At 39.1% G+C, this 17,834-nt stretch overlaps 2 protein-coding genes across 2 annotated transcripts in view; one reads left to right on the top strand and one right to left on the bottom strand.

Annotated features, from left to right (window-relative positions):
* LOC148175576 (pickpocket protein 28-like) overlaps positions 1-17,834 on the top strand; it is a 43,068-nt gene that overhangs the window by 7,885 nt on the left and 17,349 nt on the right. The window lies entirely within an intron of this gene.
* opa (Zic family member odd paired) overlaps positions 4,569-17,834 on the bottom strand; it is a 13,343-nt gene continuing 77 nt past the window's right edge. Inside the window, exons 1-2 of the mRNA XM_088037337.1 lie at positions 17,001-17,834; positions 4,569-5,599 (exon numbers count right to left, since the gene is read on the bottom strand). The exon at positions 17,001-17,834 is cut by the window's right edge and continues 77 nt beyond it. Coding sequence (XP_087893463.1) covers positions 5,181-5,599; positions 17,001-17,754 — 1,173 coding nt within the window. The 5' untranslated portion in view covers positions 17,755-17,834 and the 3' untranslated portion in view covers positions 4,569-5,180. The remainder of the gene's footprint in view (positions 5,600-17,000) is intronic.

The raw sequence follows: 17,834 nt of genomic DNA, 5'->3' as shown, positions 1-17,834 counted from the left end.
CCCCTACGGTGGTTCCACCCAACCCCTGCAGAGCCTGTGGCCCCCTTGGCCCCACAGTACCACAGCACGCGTCGGATGGAAATTAGCTCGCGATGTTAATAACAATGTCTGAAATTTCGTCCGATTTTGTTTTTCCATTTCCTGTTCATCCAATCCGATCGAGCATGTCTTACACTTGTTAAGTCGTTTATTTATGCATTCAGACAGTTTGAAAAATAAACACACGTCAAGTGACGACGTTGGAATGTAGTTAGACGCGGGTCTGTCGCGTGCTGACGACAAAAAAACTCGATACAACCCTGATAATCTCGATTGAAAATTTCCCCGACGTAAAAACAGATAAATAACGAAATCAAGCATCTAATGAATGGTACCTGAACGCACGAACCCAATAAAAATGGAAACCGAATAGTAATACTGAAGCTACAACATTCTTTGGATTTTTTATAGCCTCTTCATCGCTGGGTATAGACCGTCGTATTAATTTGATTTTATTTTATTATGACGTAGATCGATAAATTTCTGAGTTGGTCCTTAAAAAAGAAAGAGAGAACGAGGAGGAGAAGAGGTGGCGCCAGACTACCGGCGCCAATCAAAACGCTCAATTCACGATTTTTACGTTAATTATCGACGGAGATGCGATTCGGTGACGTTTCGAAAGGGTTATAGAGCTTCCTCATGGACACGGCCGGTCATTCCCAACATTGCGATTTTTTACGACCGATTTTAAGGGCTCTTCATATCAACTTTTAAAATAATCCAAGACCTATTATTGCAGTAATAAAATCACCAATTTTATTCGCGTCAAAACACCAGTCGATAAGAAAGAAAATTGCAAATTAAAAATACGAATTTGCACATTTCCTTTCAAACGTGGGTAAAATTAAAAAAATAAACCCTCAAAAGGCACATAATTATCGCGCTTCAGATTGGCTTCATATCGACGTGGAACTTTTAAACATTGCAGGTAATATTCCTCGAACCCGCTATAAGATTATAAATGATCCGATTGGATAATGAAATGATAATGAATAATGATAATGAGACGCATTCCTTCTTCGACGCGACCTCTCTTAGCCAGCGCCTAATTTATTCCCACCTGAAAAATTTTTCCTCTCGTGCATTTTCCGCGTATTGCGATCAGGCACGTTTACAAAAGCAAAAATTCTAAACAGACGTCGACGTGCACGTGCCAGGTGCTTTCGTTTGTGTTTCTTGGCCGCATTTCGTGAGTGTTTATAACACATCGCGGTTTTTGTAGCAAACATATGCGACTTCTGGTTTGTGTCGACTAATTTTTCGAGTTCGGACGTTTCGAAACGATACTTCATGTGTACAATATTATTTTGTTGGTAACAGTGAATCATCCCACCCCCTTCTCTTCGGAGGACATGAACATCTACGCCCAGCAGGAGCCGCGTCTGGACAATGCGCTCTCAACTTATATCAGTTTTTTATCCGCTCTGTTGGCAGGCAATAAAGATGGAGGACCTAATTTTCGGCTGAAATATCTGCTATTTATTATATTTCGTGTAGAGGACGTACGCCCTCCTCCACTTCTTATTATTTCCAACGGGATCGTGTTCGTAAATCTTAGACAATGACGATAAACACGGAGAAAACGGAGGGCATTTTTCATGCGACGACTGTCACGGGCGAGTTTATTTATTTTTCCCTTGGTTTGACAAATTTCCAGTAATCTTCTTGTACCTAAAGCAACTCAGTAATTACAACAATGTAACACTCTTATTTTGATGTGCCGATCAAAGCAGGCTCTTCCTTTTTGAGTGTCCGTTTTCTTTTCGAAAATCGTCAAAATGAACATTTCAAAACGAAACGATCTGATAAAACCCGCTTCACATAACCCATTCGAAGCAGCTGTCAGTCCCGAAAATAGTTTTCGGACATTCGATGATGGATGACCTTTCCCAGCAGTTTAAAGAATCCAAGCCATCGGAGCTTCGGTCGACATAAAAAATCCGCGCGATTTTTCGATGGTGGCGAAACACGGCACATCAATTTCGAGAATTCCGAAACAATGTTTATACAACGATGACGATGACAACCGAGTTGTCGAAACGAAAGATTAATGAAAGATCAACGTCGTGTCTCGACATCTTAAGATCGATGATTGTCAGAGTGTAGATTTGCGTGATTTACATAAAAAACTGCTGTTTTTAATTAGAGTCTTATTAATAACTCACGACATGTAATTAATTATGCTCAATTATGGAAAGATATCTGGAGAGAAGTTGAGGGGCCATCACATAAAAATCGTACATAAACAGAAAAATATTAATAAAGATGAAATATCGTTCCTGCTGACTGGACCCAGGGAATTATCAAGATAAATTAGTCGGAGTCGTTTTTTTACGACTATATGTAGTTAAAAATGAGGCAAGTAGTTGTTTGTTTGGGACTCATTAATAAACGGACGTGAGAACAGAGACGCGAGTTTATAATGGATTTCGAAAAGGAATTGCACGCGTTGCCTTTTCCAAAAAATCCGTACAACACATTAAAAATATATTTTCGTTGAATTAATATGTTGTCTTTTTTAATAGGCGCATAACTTTACCTCAGAATTTATCGTGGGTTCCAATTTGAATATTTATTAAGGGACTTGTTTTCTCTTCGTTCTTCTTATTCTTGTTGGGAGTTGTTTGTCTCGCTCCGGTCCCTAGACGGATTTTCGTGTGTTGAGAGAATGCGAAGAATGTTAACATAATGGATGGAGCAAACTTTCAAAAAATTACAGCCTTTTCAACAATCTTTCATCTAATTTTTAAAAAAATACGGTCAGTACGGTTTTCGTGGACGGCATACCTTCAGAAATAAATAATCGACCCTTTGGAGTGGGAATAATCGATTGGTCTTGGCCGTCGTCGAAACGGCCCAAAAATCATTAATTTCCCCATCTTTCCGTGATGTTCCCGCACGGTCGATAAATATTTCCCTAAAAAATATCCCACTCGGCGTAATGAATTTATGGGCTGAGACGGGCCTTGTATTTATTATAATAAGACGAGGATCGTGTTGTCTCGAATTCCGCATATTATTTATGGTTTCTGTAGCGTTTCAATTTATCCATCGTCCGGAATGCCGATGCTGGCGGGACGCGAAGTGGGCGTGTGGAAGCCGCCTAATAACGAAGATACTTATTAGATTAGTGTAATTACCGACCGAGTCGTGAAGAAATATTGGCTCGAGAAGGGCGTTTTATTTGTTGGTTTTTCCACTAAATTGGTGCCAGCGATACGGGAGGCTACTGCGCGTTATAAATATGATGGATTCGATGGGATACCGGCATGGGCCGATCCTCGCTGTCAAATTTGGAATTAGAACGAGTGTTGCTTCGAGATAGCAATCATGTTTGGAATGTTTAGGGATGAAAGACACGTGCACGACCACACCTGGATGTGGTTAATGAAGTACCATCATGGGAAAAAGATTTTTTTTTTCTAAACTGAATATTTCGACTTCCACCACGGTCCATGTAAAAATGCAGACACAAATTATTAATAATGGTTGTAATACTTTTGATCCTCGCTAGATAGCGCTGGCGCATGTCGTTATGTTCTCTGGAGACGCCAGCCAACATTCCACCGTCTCGGATGACCAACCACTGTCATATGTATTTCAAAAAAAAAAGAACAAACTTCCAAAACTCGCCTCAATGGACACTTTTCATTCAATAACAAATACTACGACCACTCATTTAACTGCCCCATGAAACACTTAATCCTGCTTACCACATAAACACTAGCAAACTGCCTTTTGTTCTATCAAAAGTCTCCTCCGCAGGAATCGGCGTCGATCGTCGATAAGAAATTGACTTATCGAGTGGCGAGCAGGATTTACGAGCATCAATAGGAAATACCGTCAGCTGATCCTGCCGAAGATTGCAACAATGTGGAATTTTTCCTGCGAACGTTGGACGAAAAATTAATGATAATTCATGCAGTACGCCACTGCATTGAGGGATGATATACGGTGCGGAATTTTAAAAAATAGTAGCCGTTAAGTCCGATCAAGATATTCTAATTGCGCTTGGTGGTTATTGTTGGTGAGTAAAAGGTGCAGGAGGCCTCCCACGCGAACCATGATAATGAAGAAAAGTGTAATTAATTGTTGATAGCTGAGACGGACGCACCTGGATTATTCGACGTTTTGCACCCACGGGGGACCATTACGGGGGAGCGATAAAGGGATTGAGATGTTTATGTGAAAGTCATAGCGGAACGAGGAATTTTGTCACGAAATATTTTTTGCACAGAATTCAGATAACTTGTGTGGAATTCAAAATTTGAAATATACATAACAAAACTGTCAAGTTAGTTGATCGTGTTTTGTTTTTCTGAAACGCGAGTCCTAGACAAATTGCAAATGACATACGGCAGAGTCAGTGTCAACGGTTACATTTGCCATTTGACTTTCCGAGACAGGAAATGTTTTAATGCAATGGTGGTCTTTGTCGAGATTTATTATAAGTGGATTTAAAGAAAATGCACAATAAATTAACGTCACTGCATTTTGTTCAAATTTGGGGATTTTCAGTAAAACTCGTCTTTATACATCATCAGTCAAATTTATTTTCAATAAATTCAAGTTATAATAAACTTTCGATATACAGAGATCCCTGATGAGATATATTTACAATAAATTTCTTTATACAGTGGTCCTACAATTAGGTATCAATAATAAAATTTTTACAAATATACACATACGCTTATCATAAGAACTTACGTGTTAGAGCCGTCGCACACTAGCTAAAATTTCGTCGAAAAATCGATCCAAAATGTATCCTAGTACTGTGCAGTAAAACGATATCATTTCGTATTAGTTTTCGGCGGAATCTCAGGTTGGTGTAAACAGGCCTGTAGACGGAACTCATCGTAGAGAATTTAGCAACTGTATATAAATAATTGCACGCAACCAATAAAACATTAAATTATTCACAGTCAAATTTAAAAATATTTAGAACGGGACTTCCAGACCTTGACCTCGTCGCTTTAAATTTAGAAATGTAAATAAATAACCACGTGTGTATATTAGGTATAGTGTTGGTGTACGTGCAGCTTTATTCCACAGGGGTGCTGAAATAAAAATGTGATCCTGCAGGCCACTCCCGGAAGTCCCGTCTCCGCGCTTCATATATACAAAATAAACAATTATCACTGTCAATAGGCAGTGGCGGCGCCACTGTGGTGCAAATTGCCAAAATGTCCTAACCCCCCTAGTGGGTCCGGCGTGACAGGTGGCGCTGGTTGACACGCCACGTACCACTCGCTTAAAGCCGTACTACCGGGTACTTGTGGAGCGGAGACTTGAGGACTAGCAGCGACGGAGATGCTTCCGGCGGACGAAGAATTCGACTCTTCGCCGTCGCTGTCGTAATGAGGTGGAGAACGGCCGGAGCAACCATGGACTTTCATGTGTTTGCGAAGGGATGAAGGATGCGTGTAGGACTTGTCGCAGCCAGAAACGCGACAGTTGTAGGGTTTGTCGGAGGTGTGGACATGGGAGTGTTTCTTCCGATCCGAAGAGTTTGCGAAACGTCGATCGCAGCCCTCGTATTCACACTTGAAAGGCTTCTCACCTGGAAGAAAAAGAACGTTTAATCTACAGTTAAAATAATGCGGTGGGGTGAAAAAAATCGGGTCTTATCGATTTGTCATCCTTCGAAAACACGTGTAAACGACTGCAGGTAAACCGCAACTTCTTCACATGTCAAGTTGCCCTCTTCACACCAGTTCGTAAATTTCCTTTTTTCACTCCATTATTCACGAATTTTCCAAGAGTTCGCTGAAGCGAACGAAATTTGATAAACGAGCCGTTCTCTTGCCTTTTACCTGCACAAGATTAGTTTCAAAGAGGCAGAATTATGGAAATCACACGTGAAATTTTGATAAAGTAAACAGGACTTTGTTATTAATGGTTCAGAAGATGACTAGACAAATGGCGAAATATTTCTCTGATTTTATGCGGGAAATCGAATTTGGTGGCGGCTCTTTATTGCGTTTGACTCCATTTAAAACGCCAGTGCTGTTGTAAATCAAGTTCTTCGGTTCCTGTCTGGGATAACAGGTGTAAAGGACTGTGTAAAGCTCGCTCGGTGAAATAAGGTACAGACAACTGCATAGAAAAGTTGCTAGCCTTGAAGACGCTTTTTCGAAATTATTTGTTCGTTTTTGAACAATTGAAGAATAGACGAACATCATAAATTGTGTAATTTCAAGCCAACAGGTGCCGGGACGGAATATTTCATTATAATTTTTCGATAATTAATTGCTGAGATATCAGAACAGTGCGAACTTAGAAGTAGGAGATAACGGCAGATGTTTCAGAACGTGTTGTGACACAAATTATGCATTTAAATAGGTGTAAATTATGTCCACGACAAGTGTGTGGCAACAACGATTTCAAAACGATTTCCGTTACGAATTCAAAGAGACGTGGAAGTGTTCATCTATTTTCATATCAATGGTACTCGCTTCCAGGATGTGCAAGAAAAAACATCAAACCAGTTTGATGTGGTCTTGGGCTTTTGACCACTCGCAACTTTATTATTCATTAGAAACCGTCGTGTGATCAAAATCGGTACGTTCAGCATGGACAGCTTTCCAGATTCTTGGTGGTTGAAGTTGCGCAGGAGCGCAAGCACTCGAAAGCTTTAGCCAGCAGTTAATTAGTGTTAATAACTCGTTCGAATGTTCACATTCCACCATGAGAAAGCTCAAAACCCACGTCAAACCTTACTTTATGCATCGTTTATTCGTTCCCATCTCATACCATCGCCTCGTCCCGAAAATGGTCGAAACTCATCTGAGTTATCGTAGCACATAAAGCAGACAAGCGGGGGTCAAACCGGGTCGCAGGTCACGCACCCTCCTCTCCGCCACCCCCGTGGAATGCGTGCCGTCCCAGCCGCGGGCCATCTCGTGTGAAATTTCCACCGCAAATAAATCAAACTCACTAAGCCGATCTAGGAAAAGTCTTCCAGGTGACGCAGGCATCGAGATAATCTCCTTTTTGTTGGACGACTTTTAATAAAGATATATCGAACGAGATGTTTGGCGCTACCTGTTCAAAGTGTCACGTGTGATTAATTCGAAGATCCGTCTGCGAAAATTCGGGAAAAAGAACGTTGGGATGACGAGGCTCGTTGGCACTGTACGATCGTGACAAATGACTGCCGGATAATAGAAGACGTATGGGAATAATGAGGCTATTGTGGATCGGGCACACGTTGAATTGATGGGCCTTTATTATATTTGAGAGCGACGGCGCGAAATTGGTAAATAATTCCGATAGGAAGATTTTTTTATGTCCTTTGCAGGTTTCCCTGCATTTGGAGCGATAAGCACCGATCAATTAGCCACAATCTCCAAGAAAAGAAAAGCATGAGCTTATATTTCAACTAAAAAGCGTCGTCCTTTTTTCTTAATCAACAAATTAGAATTAACCATCGTCATTACGGACGATGTAAAACTCCCAGCTCTTAATTTCCAACAGTCATCGGTGATGTACGACACTCTCATAAAATTTGAATATTAAACAGGTACGAGCAACGCCGTTTTTAATCCATACAACACGGTAAAATATGACGGCAACATCACACTTTGTTATTTAAACACGCCATTGTGTGCTTAGAAGGCGATGAGAAAACGAAAATCTTGTTCTTGTCACTCGGAGCTGATTTAAGAGAAAAAATCCAATGGGAACATAAAAATAGACGCGAAAAATTATCCAGAAGTGCGCGCGGGTTTCTGAATAAACAAATAGACTAATTATACGTTTACATGTTCTAGAAAAATAAAACAACGCTGAAACACAGAATACGTTCGCAGACTGTTATGAAGTACGGCTGTCAATTTTCTTCTCAAATAAATCGTGTAAATGCAATTGGATTTCTAGACAAGAAAGTTGTTCAAAGAGATTACCATTATTAACTACGTGGGAACAACATTGCGCAGAGTATTATCTAACAATGAGGTGATTTAAATTTGGCGCCAAGCCATCGTTAAAAAAAATTAGCAGGCGATGACTGATATGTTATTCCCGGTATCGTTTTTCGATTGTTTTTTATTGCTACCAAATTACATGCAACACTTCATGTTCATTTTCTTTGGTTGGTTCTAAAAAATAAAAAAAATGTTCTAATGCCGTTTCAAAGCCGCCTAGATCACATTAATTTGCATCGTTCGTCGTCTTTGTGTGCCAGTGATACGGTTAGCCTAAAATCCCTAAACCAGAAGTAGTGATTTTCCCCCCGTCGTCCTATTCCCTCTTTCTCAAAACTTGGGCAACCCCAAGTGTTCAACTCCGACCATCCCCGACTATAAAGAGCTATTTATCAAACCGTTGTTCATATGACAAGTTTTATATTTTATTTTAGGTTGTCCTATTGTCACCGTAGCAATCCGTGCTGCCACCTTTCATACAATTGTCACTTTTATATTGGCACTGTAAATATAAATAAATAGCTCTCCAAAGACTCTCGTCGTCTTTTATTGCCCGGTTCCAAAAAAAGTCCGAGCGTGTAAATTAACTTTATAGTTTTATGGACGTTGTAACCTAACCTAACAAAAAATCGTCACGTGACCGTCTTCAATTGAGGTTAAATTATACCCACGGTACACCCACGCAAGCACATTCTTTACGTAATCTTGTCCATTGATCTGTTTAGGGTAGTCAGGTAAGTTTTTGGTTTCTTCTGGTGAAATTTGATACGAACAGTGCTACCAGAAAACGCGCCCACTTGGATAAAGAATTGGACATGCGGTGTTGTCTAATTGTGGCACGGACATGATACCGGGTGCACAAATAATAAAAGTTTAATTAATTGCGACGGGACGTTGTAAATCCTACAGGGAGAAGGAAAAAATGTTGGAGGTCGCGTAGTATAGACGTTTAGATTGTATCGGATGATGCTGTCAGAGGTTTTATATGAATTTTCTTTACCAGAGTCGAGCTTGTTTTATTTTGAAAGTGATATTATGAGCTCCTGAGATTAATACAACAGGTGGGGTGACATTTATTTTACGAAATATCCGCGCCTCCAAGAGAAATATGGGAACTTGATTTGAAATTAATAGTCTCTTCCTTTTCTCCTTTACAAATCTTCAAATCAAAAAAAAAATCAGAGAAAGTTTGTTTTTTCCACTTTTGCGCCCACTTGGCACATTATGAAACTTTTCATCTTTTGCACTTGTCCATTTGTCGAAATCCCACCCGAAATACCTTTCTTTTCGTCGTTGTATTTATGTCCCGTCTTTATTTGCACATTTCCTTTTGTGTGATACTTGCATTATGCATTCCGATAATAAATTGCAAATTTCACAATTAATGGACGCAGTTTCCGTGAAATATATCGATTATTTATGAGCTCCTTTTAGCCTTTGAAGCCGTAATTTTACGCTTTTTTGCGAGTGGGCATCTGATTTTATGGTCCCCAATTTTGAACAGATCTCACGATTTTTTAATTTATTTCTCACCTTGTTTTTTTCCTTTCTTATCAGTGGAATGATTTACAATCTCCGAAAACCCACAATTGATGAAATTAGTTCGTTAACCGTCTGCGACCGCCTTGTCTCGACTTAATCTTTAACCCTATTAACATTTTTCCTAATTTGAATATTGGAATCTCGGATTGAATCGTGCATTGTGTGCAAATCGTATTGAAATCTGTCACTGATAGCGCAACAAATTTGCCGTTTTCGAACACGTGTTTTGTTTGGTGTGACGATGATGAATGAGCTTCCGTATTTTTCGCGTTGGAAATCTCCGCGTCCGTCGGATGACGCTCAGATTTGATAGTAATTTGTGGAATTTTAATCGGCTTCAGGTATCAGATAATTAAAATTCTTTTATTAATTTTTTTATGCTTATTAATCCAGCGACTCGAGACGAATGTAAATAAAGTAAACGATGGGCGCCGGGTGGACAGTCAGCCCAAAGTTACGACAGGAAATAATAAACAATTAATTAAACGTAATGATGTTCGAAAACACGTAAATTTGCACGAACTTAACCTCATTAGAAATTCTAATATTGTAAAACACGAGCAAGAAAGAAATTGACATGTTGTACTTTCACGATTATGCAAACATGCGTCAACCGCACCTGTACGCAAAAATTTGCATTTTACCAATGACGAGTTGGGTTGAAAAATAGAAATAAAATTTGATTTCTAGTTTGTTAAGTCAAAGGAATAAGAGGTTGAACGAATCAAGTGACCGTAGCTAAGTGTTTAGATCATCGTAGTCGACCATGAAAGTTTGCCGTTTGCTGTTAATCGGTAAAATTCAACATTTGTCGCGCTTACATGTTGTACAAGTTTTAAACGTGCAATTTGTTAAACTTTGACGGAGCCTCTTCATGAGATTTTGAAGTTGAAAGTTTTAGGTTTCAAGATATCAAATTTCCACATTACAAATATTTAATATAATCTTTTTTATCCTTCTTTCCACTTTGTGAAATTTGCTGTCACATTAGTAAAAACTGCGAAAAATTGCGATAAATTTCGGTCATCCGGATCTGAAAAATCCGCGGTTCTCTTCTCCTTGCATTCTATTAATAATTAAATGCATTCCTTCAATCATAAATCATAATTTTTGCCGGATCGATTCATACTTTCGCCATAACTTGCAATCAACATTTTTATTTATTTAAGCGTAGAAACGTCAATCACTTTCCATGTAAAAACGTTTGGTAATCGTCTCTTCCTTTTATGTTTCTTTATCATCGCTTCAATCTCAACGAAAACGGACAAGTTTTTCAATTTTTCGATTGTGCCTACGCGATATATTTTCCAGACCACCGACGTTAAAAAATGTAGAGTTTCTAGCAATCGATCGCCCCACGAAACCAATTTATTTGTTCTTGTCCGTCATCTCTGATCTTTATCTTAAACAATTAAACAATTTCCTCGTCATACTTTCTGATTGCCAGTACATCGTGTTTCACCAAATTAAATTCCATGAATTCAAGTTCTGTTGCATGGCAGCTGTCGTTTTCGTCCAACCAGAAACAGTATCAAGCCCTTCTTCAATGCGCATTTAAAATAAAGAGATTACGTTTGATAGGAGCTTAATCCGCCATTATGTGTCCCAGCACAACCCCATATAAATATACAATGGTTACGTAGCTAATCTGGAACGATCACAGTCTCAGGGCCGTATCATCCGCGCGAATGAAGCGGATACAGGCGTTTTAAAGAATCGCGATACTGTATTTAAAAAAAATACTTCTTTGTCCGATTTTCTATGGGAATTGTTAAGGAGAGAGGGCGGACGTTAACCGCGACGTTCTCAAATATATCAAGTTACGATGGTGCGGTTTGATTTTCTGCCTGAGGATTTGTCAATTATGGACGAAACAAAGAGAAGATGGTCTACAAACCGGAAACGGATTCACGAGTTTCGACAGCTGACAGCACAATGAGCTGAGGAAACAATCAAGGAAATGATTGGATCATAAATCAGCAATGTCGCGGAGGGGTGAGAAGGAACCAATAAGAAATTTTGTCGCTTACATCCGAGGCAGTTATTTAGGTAACGAAAGAGTGAAAAATCCTCCGAAATATTTTGACGTGGCATCCATTATTCAAGTAGTTTTTTGCTTGTCATAATGTTAATCTCGGCGATCCACAATTAAAGAATCTAATTTAAATCGTTGTATGTCGGTTCAACTGTCTATTATTAAACTTATTATCCTTCCCATCGTCTTCTTCTGTTTAGCTTTATATCTCGCTTAAAACAGATGTTGTAAACCGATATATCCAATCCATTGATGTTGCAATAATATTAGTCTAATCTCAAGCGACTGACAGCTGCCAGTCGTGGACGTCACTCTCCTAATTGCCATTTCTCGAAAATCAGAGCCGAAAACGTCACAATAAGGCCGCCCGAAAGTGTAAAAAGACGACACGAAATTCACTCGAAAAACTCAAGTGTACTAAGCTCGGATAATCTAGTGCTACCGCCATTCACAAACCCAGGTAAATATTTGTTAGTAGGCCGTGCTTTCGAGTGCGTTTTGTTAACAAAAACCGAACGTCGGCAAACAGCCGCAGCCAACTCGGTGTAATCTGAATAATACACTCATTATGTGTGAGTTTCGTGGCGGAAATAAAAATCTATTCAAATATTGCTTTTTCGGAGGGGTGCGGTCACAAGGGTGCTTCGAGAGGTTCGTTCTTTCGGGCGTTTAACACGAAAATAATGCGGTTTTAACAGGAGAAACCACACTAGTTTCAATCTTACAACACTAGACACATAAATAACTTTTGATTTTCATAAAATTATCCTGCCCTATCCAGATGGTCACAGACAAAGAAAGGAATTATCCTCGTTGCGTCGCGTCGTTGCTCCAGATTTACGGATCGATTATACCTTCTGGAGAATGGGATATTGTACATAATGGGGTGCCATGTTTGAGTGTGGATTGCTCTGGGAAAACTGAATTACTTCATTTAGGGGTCGTAATTACTGTTTGTTAGGACTGTTGTATAAACATAGTTATTCATGCTTTATGCTCCGTTGATTTTATTAAGCGAGTACTATTTCATTACCACCCTATATTTTTACGAGACGGTGGGATCGTAAAAAATGGAAATATATAGAGTGTGTTTGTCATAAATTTTAAGCGATTTTCATTATTGACGATTGAGGATGAAATATGTTTATGGATGGTTTTATTCAATTAGTGGTGAGGGCAAGATGGTTTTATGACTGTCATTAAAACGAATAAAATATAATAAAAACAATGTTGGCACGTAATCGTGGCAATTGTTTTGTTTTTATAATTTACTGAATTATAGAAATGAAATTTTGAAATTCTTGTGTAATAATGATCTAGTCTGGAAAATCCGTTGACAAGCAGACTTCGCTGTCGGTTGCCCAAAACGAAATTTGATAAAATTCATTAGATTTCCAATTTCCTTTTATTTGACGTTATAAGCAAATTCACAAAACTAAAATGTTGCGTGATATGATTCTGGTCGCGGCTTTAGATACCTATCAACAATTGATTTTTCAAATGGCACATAAAGATCATTTCACACGTATCTATAATGTCATTAATGCTGACATTGCCCAAAATTTCATAACCGTAAGTGTACATTTCAGACATGTTCAGAATTTCTACAGTAGAATAGTTTCAAATCTAGACAGTGTAAATTCTCAGAAACGCCAAAATAAAAATTATAAAAATAAAATTAATATCGAGAGATCAAATAAATAAATCCTCAGTTACCTTTGGAATTCCACGCCGTGTCGTTAATTGCAACTTTGACAGCTGCCAATTTTAAGGTTATTAGATAAGAAGCAAAATTTAAAAAGCAAAAAATGAATGTTGCGACTAATTTAAATTAATCTTTCATTAAAATTTTCACAAAATTTCCAGTTTGACGTCAAATTATTTGACAGAAACAAAAGACTGTTTCTTCAAGTAAAGACGTGACTTGAAATTTCAAAGCCAACTGAGAATGATTTTTTTATAAGTAGGGGAGAGGGGGGCATAGTGGGGAACGTAACAATCAATTAGTCACGCATCCTAAAATAATAGGAATTAACAATAATTTTTTGCTAAATATCATAGACTAATGCATTGCGAATGATTTTTGTTGTACTTTTTTTTATTACAATAAAGAACTTACGACATGTGAGCATTATTTTGAAAAATGGGATTTGCCCCGCATATAGGGGTAAAGTGGGGTACCCTATGGGACAATCAAATTTTTGAATAACTGTGTAGGACATACTTAGAAAAAGTAACATTTTAAAGTCATCAACGCTTATTGCACATAAATGAGTAGGTTCATTATTTTTAGCCACTACATGTGTATGACTAAATTTTAAAAAAACTTGCTCCTTAAGTTCGCAAATTTTTTAACAAAAACACTGAATTTCACATTTTGTTTTATAAAACATATAGGTTTTCACACTTTGTTTTATAAAACACACAAGGTCAACTGACAACCAATCAAAACATGCTATTCGACTTTTTTCACGGCGTTTGATTTGAGCAGCAGCAGTGTTGCCCCGATACCCCACTATGCCCCCCTCTCCCCTACCTACATGTTTTTTTGATTTAAGATGAAGTGGAATGATCCAATAAAAATTACGTTTAAGAAGATGTTACTGAAATGTCTAGTGTCATAATCAAAAATATATAAATTTTGCCAGTCGCTAATATTTATTAAATCAAATTTTATTTGCTGCGTTCTGCTTATTGCTGCTTTAAGTTAATTAACCCAATTTTAGTTGTTTAAGAAGATAATTTTGAAATCAAATTAGTAAGCTATGAATTAATTCTGGCTAAAAGTCTAAAATAAACCCAGCGTGAAATTTCCATAATTGAATTCATAACGAAAAACCGTCCATTTCCAAGTTCGTTATCGCAGTCGCCTATCCCTCAAAATCCATAAAAACGCGAAAGCCGGGTATACAGAAAACCCGTGACATCAGCATCGGAAGTTCGTGTTTTGAAATCAACTTTTCCAAAATGGTCGCTGGAAACGAACCCGTTTTTGGGCGTCGTTTTTCCCGAATTTCTTATTGGGATTAAAGGGGATAATTTGCGCCGTTTTACAAGCCATCTATCTCATTACCGATCGCAATAAACAACCCAACAAACGGTCGGAGCAATTAAGAACGAGTAAAACGCGATGAAGACAAATGAATCAAGATTGAATTAGAAGGGTGAATCGAGTCGATATAGGGTTTGTTTCCCTTTAGGAACGACCCCCGAAGCGCATCGATCGTTTCACATGTCTCCTGCACCGGGCAAAATGGCGGATACGATTGTGTCGAGCTGGATGCTTACGTCATTCTATGATATACCATTCAGGACGTTCGCAGAAACTCCCAGCTCTTTTTTCAGGCACCAGACGCTCATGTTCCGATTTTTAATCAATGGATCGGTTGATGCTTTGCTTGCTCGACCAGAAAATGGGATGCGGTGCTAATGAGAAAGGTGCCGTAAGAATTGACTGGGATAAAACACAATTTTACGATGATTGGCCGATGTGCGTACGTTAAATTTATGACCATCTAAAATCTAGAAATGAGAATTCGTACTTGAGAAAATAACAAAAGAAATTGAAAGAATTTTTGTCACTCGAGAAATCAATCAAATAGTCGTCGATTAGTCGTTTTCGCCCCTCAAGAGCAATCTGTGCGTATTTAACACATTGTCAAGAGTCCGCACATGTGCTCTCATCGACAATACGTTCGGTTCGCCCGTCAAAATACAACCCTCGATGATCGATGGTCTAATTACCATGATGGTGGATTTTAATGGGACTGCTACTGAGGGCCTCCAGGTGATTACGAGATCCGCCTTCGTGGCATCCAGTTCGCTCATTGAAATATTACAACCCATCAGAAACGCCCATAATTCGTTTTCGTAATTAATTTATAGCTTAACAAACTCGAAAAATTACACGGAGAGTTTTTTCGTTCAATGTTGATGGCTCCCAATAAGATACGGCCGATGGAAACCGAAATTAATTTGTCTTTGTCGATGCTGGAGCTTTTTCTTAATTAAAACTCGGATTCAAATGGAATATTGATGGTGGTGCCTCGATGAAAAATGGCGGAAATTTGTCCCAGATACTGACGTGTTAATATCAAAGATTGTGAGTGATTTCGGGATTACGGGGAGTACCAGGAAAGGGTCGTAAATTACTAGAAGACGGGAGATGGATTTATGACCGGATTGTAAACAGACCCATTGGCGTCTGACCACAAGATGGGTGAAAATTCCGACTCGATTTTCGACCGCTGCAACAAACTTTTCTTCGATTCTTTACACTGAAACCAGAATTTCCCCCTACCAACTCGTTTTCTGAAAAAACGGCCGTAAAACCGTCAAGGTCAAAGGCTGCGTACATCTCGAGTGAATAAACCTTAAGATTACGCCTAATGAATATCGTTATAATCGTCGCGTTGACGTTGATCCTCGATAATTCACCGGACGATGAGAACCGAATCGACAAATTCTTGCTTTTCTGTCGTCTTATGCAATTCCTTTAATTTAAGATTAATAACCGTCGTTCTGTCCGCATATTTCTTAATCGTTTTTCTATGGAACTGTCCAGAACACAAAAGGACCTTTCCAAGAAAAGAGTCGACAGTGTCTATTGTGAATTTCGTTCGGCCAACACGCCTACCGAAAACGCAGGTTTTAAGAGACAATTTATGTTTTCGGGCTCTTTTTCTTTCAGCCGTGTCAGAAAGTCGGTAAAAAATTGCTTTTTTGGAGGCGACTGCTGAATAATTTCAAACTTTTAACGAAAAATGTTCTTTGTTTCAGCCATAAAAAGATTTGAAATTTTCTCTTTACGTAGGTAGTCAAATTCTTTGAAATAATTCACTTTATTTTAGAAAATTTTACGTAACTTATCTTATTAGAGCAGAAAGTTGTTTTTTTAAGTAAATAAACATGTAGATAGTCCGCCGTTAGGGCCAAAACTGACTGTTTCAGCCGGTTCATATCCGTTAAAACGAACACCCTATATCATGAGTATAACTGCCAGTAATTTTATTCTGTGGTGTGAGGTAACAATAGAAACGTATAGGTATCTTTGGAACAACTGAAGAATAGTTGGTGTTTATGATAATAATGCAAGAATTTGATATCAAAACACTCTGTATATGACTATATCACAGTCAAACAACATTAACTTTACAAACAAAAATAATAACACTTGAGTTGAGTTTACCTGCTCAGGCATGCTTGCCGTCGGACACGTGAAAGCAGAAGGACGGTCGCAACGTAGCCTCAGTTTTATTGATCTTATTATTTATAAACATTTTTAGATAACCGTGGCTTGATTTTTCTCGAATCTATCTAAATTTTAATGTGTGCATCTAAATCCCAACAAATTTGTTTAAAGCGTCAAAAAGTGTGTGTTTTCTTTGTTTTTTAAAAGACCCGAAGAATGTTTTATCATAGTTTAGCCGGTAAAAACGTTTCTTTTTCTCTCTTCTTACCTGTATGTGTCCGTTTGTGAATCTTGAGATTCTCGCTCCTCGCGAAGACTTTTCCACAGCCAGGAAACGGGCACGGAAAGGGCTTCTCCCCCGTGTGCACCCTGATATGATTGACCAATTTATATTTCGCTTTGAACGGTCTTCCGTTCCTCGAACAGTTCTGCCAGAAGCAAGCATGCGTGGTGCATTCGGGTCCTCCGACGTGTTCGACGGTCAAATGCGTGACAATCTCGTGCATGCTTGTGAAATGTTTTCCGCAGATCTTCCTCGGTGGCGGTTGATCGCCGTCCACCCACAGACACTGCATCTCCTGTTTAATAGGTTGGCGGGCATATCTAAAGAACGCTCCCACGTGCATATTGCCGGGATGCGGCGGCATGGGCATGTGGGGGTTGAGGTACTGATGATGGTTTTGATGATACGCATGAGGGTCCGTGCGCGAATACAACATCTGATGATGAGGCAAATGATGCTGGTGGTCTCCGTGGTGGTGAAAAAGCACTGGTTCACTCGGAGCAGTTTGTCCCGTCGGGAACTCATGGTGCTCCCTTCGGAGGATAAAGTCGCGAGTGGCATAACCTGTATGATTCAAATGTCCCATGTGCCCATAATTAGCGAAATGATTCTGTTCACCACCCGTCATCGCCGTCGCCGGGTTCTGGTGTGGAGCGCCGCCACCGTTATGACCTGGACTCATCTTAATTCCATAAGATGCCAGGTGGTGGTGGCCACTGTCCATGAAAGGATTAATCATTGTCGCCAAACAAAACACAGTTTAAAAGAAAAACACTAAACACATGATAACTAGGAAATCGCGTCGACACGAACGAGCTT

This window comes from Gnatocerus cornutus, chromosome 5, assembly GCF_029298725.1.
Source record: "Gnatocerus cornutus isolate USDA-ARS CGAHR chromosome 5, icGnaCorn1.1, whole genome shotgun sequence".
Taxonomy (NCBI): Eukaryota; Metazoa; Arthropoda; class Insecta; order Coleoptera; family Tenebrionidae; genus Gnatocerus; species Gnatocerus cornutus.
This window is presented reverse-complemented; position numbering and strand designations above follow the sequence as displayed.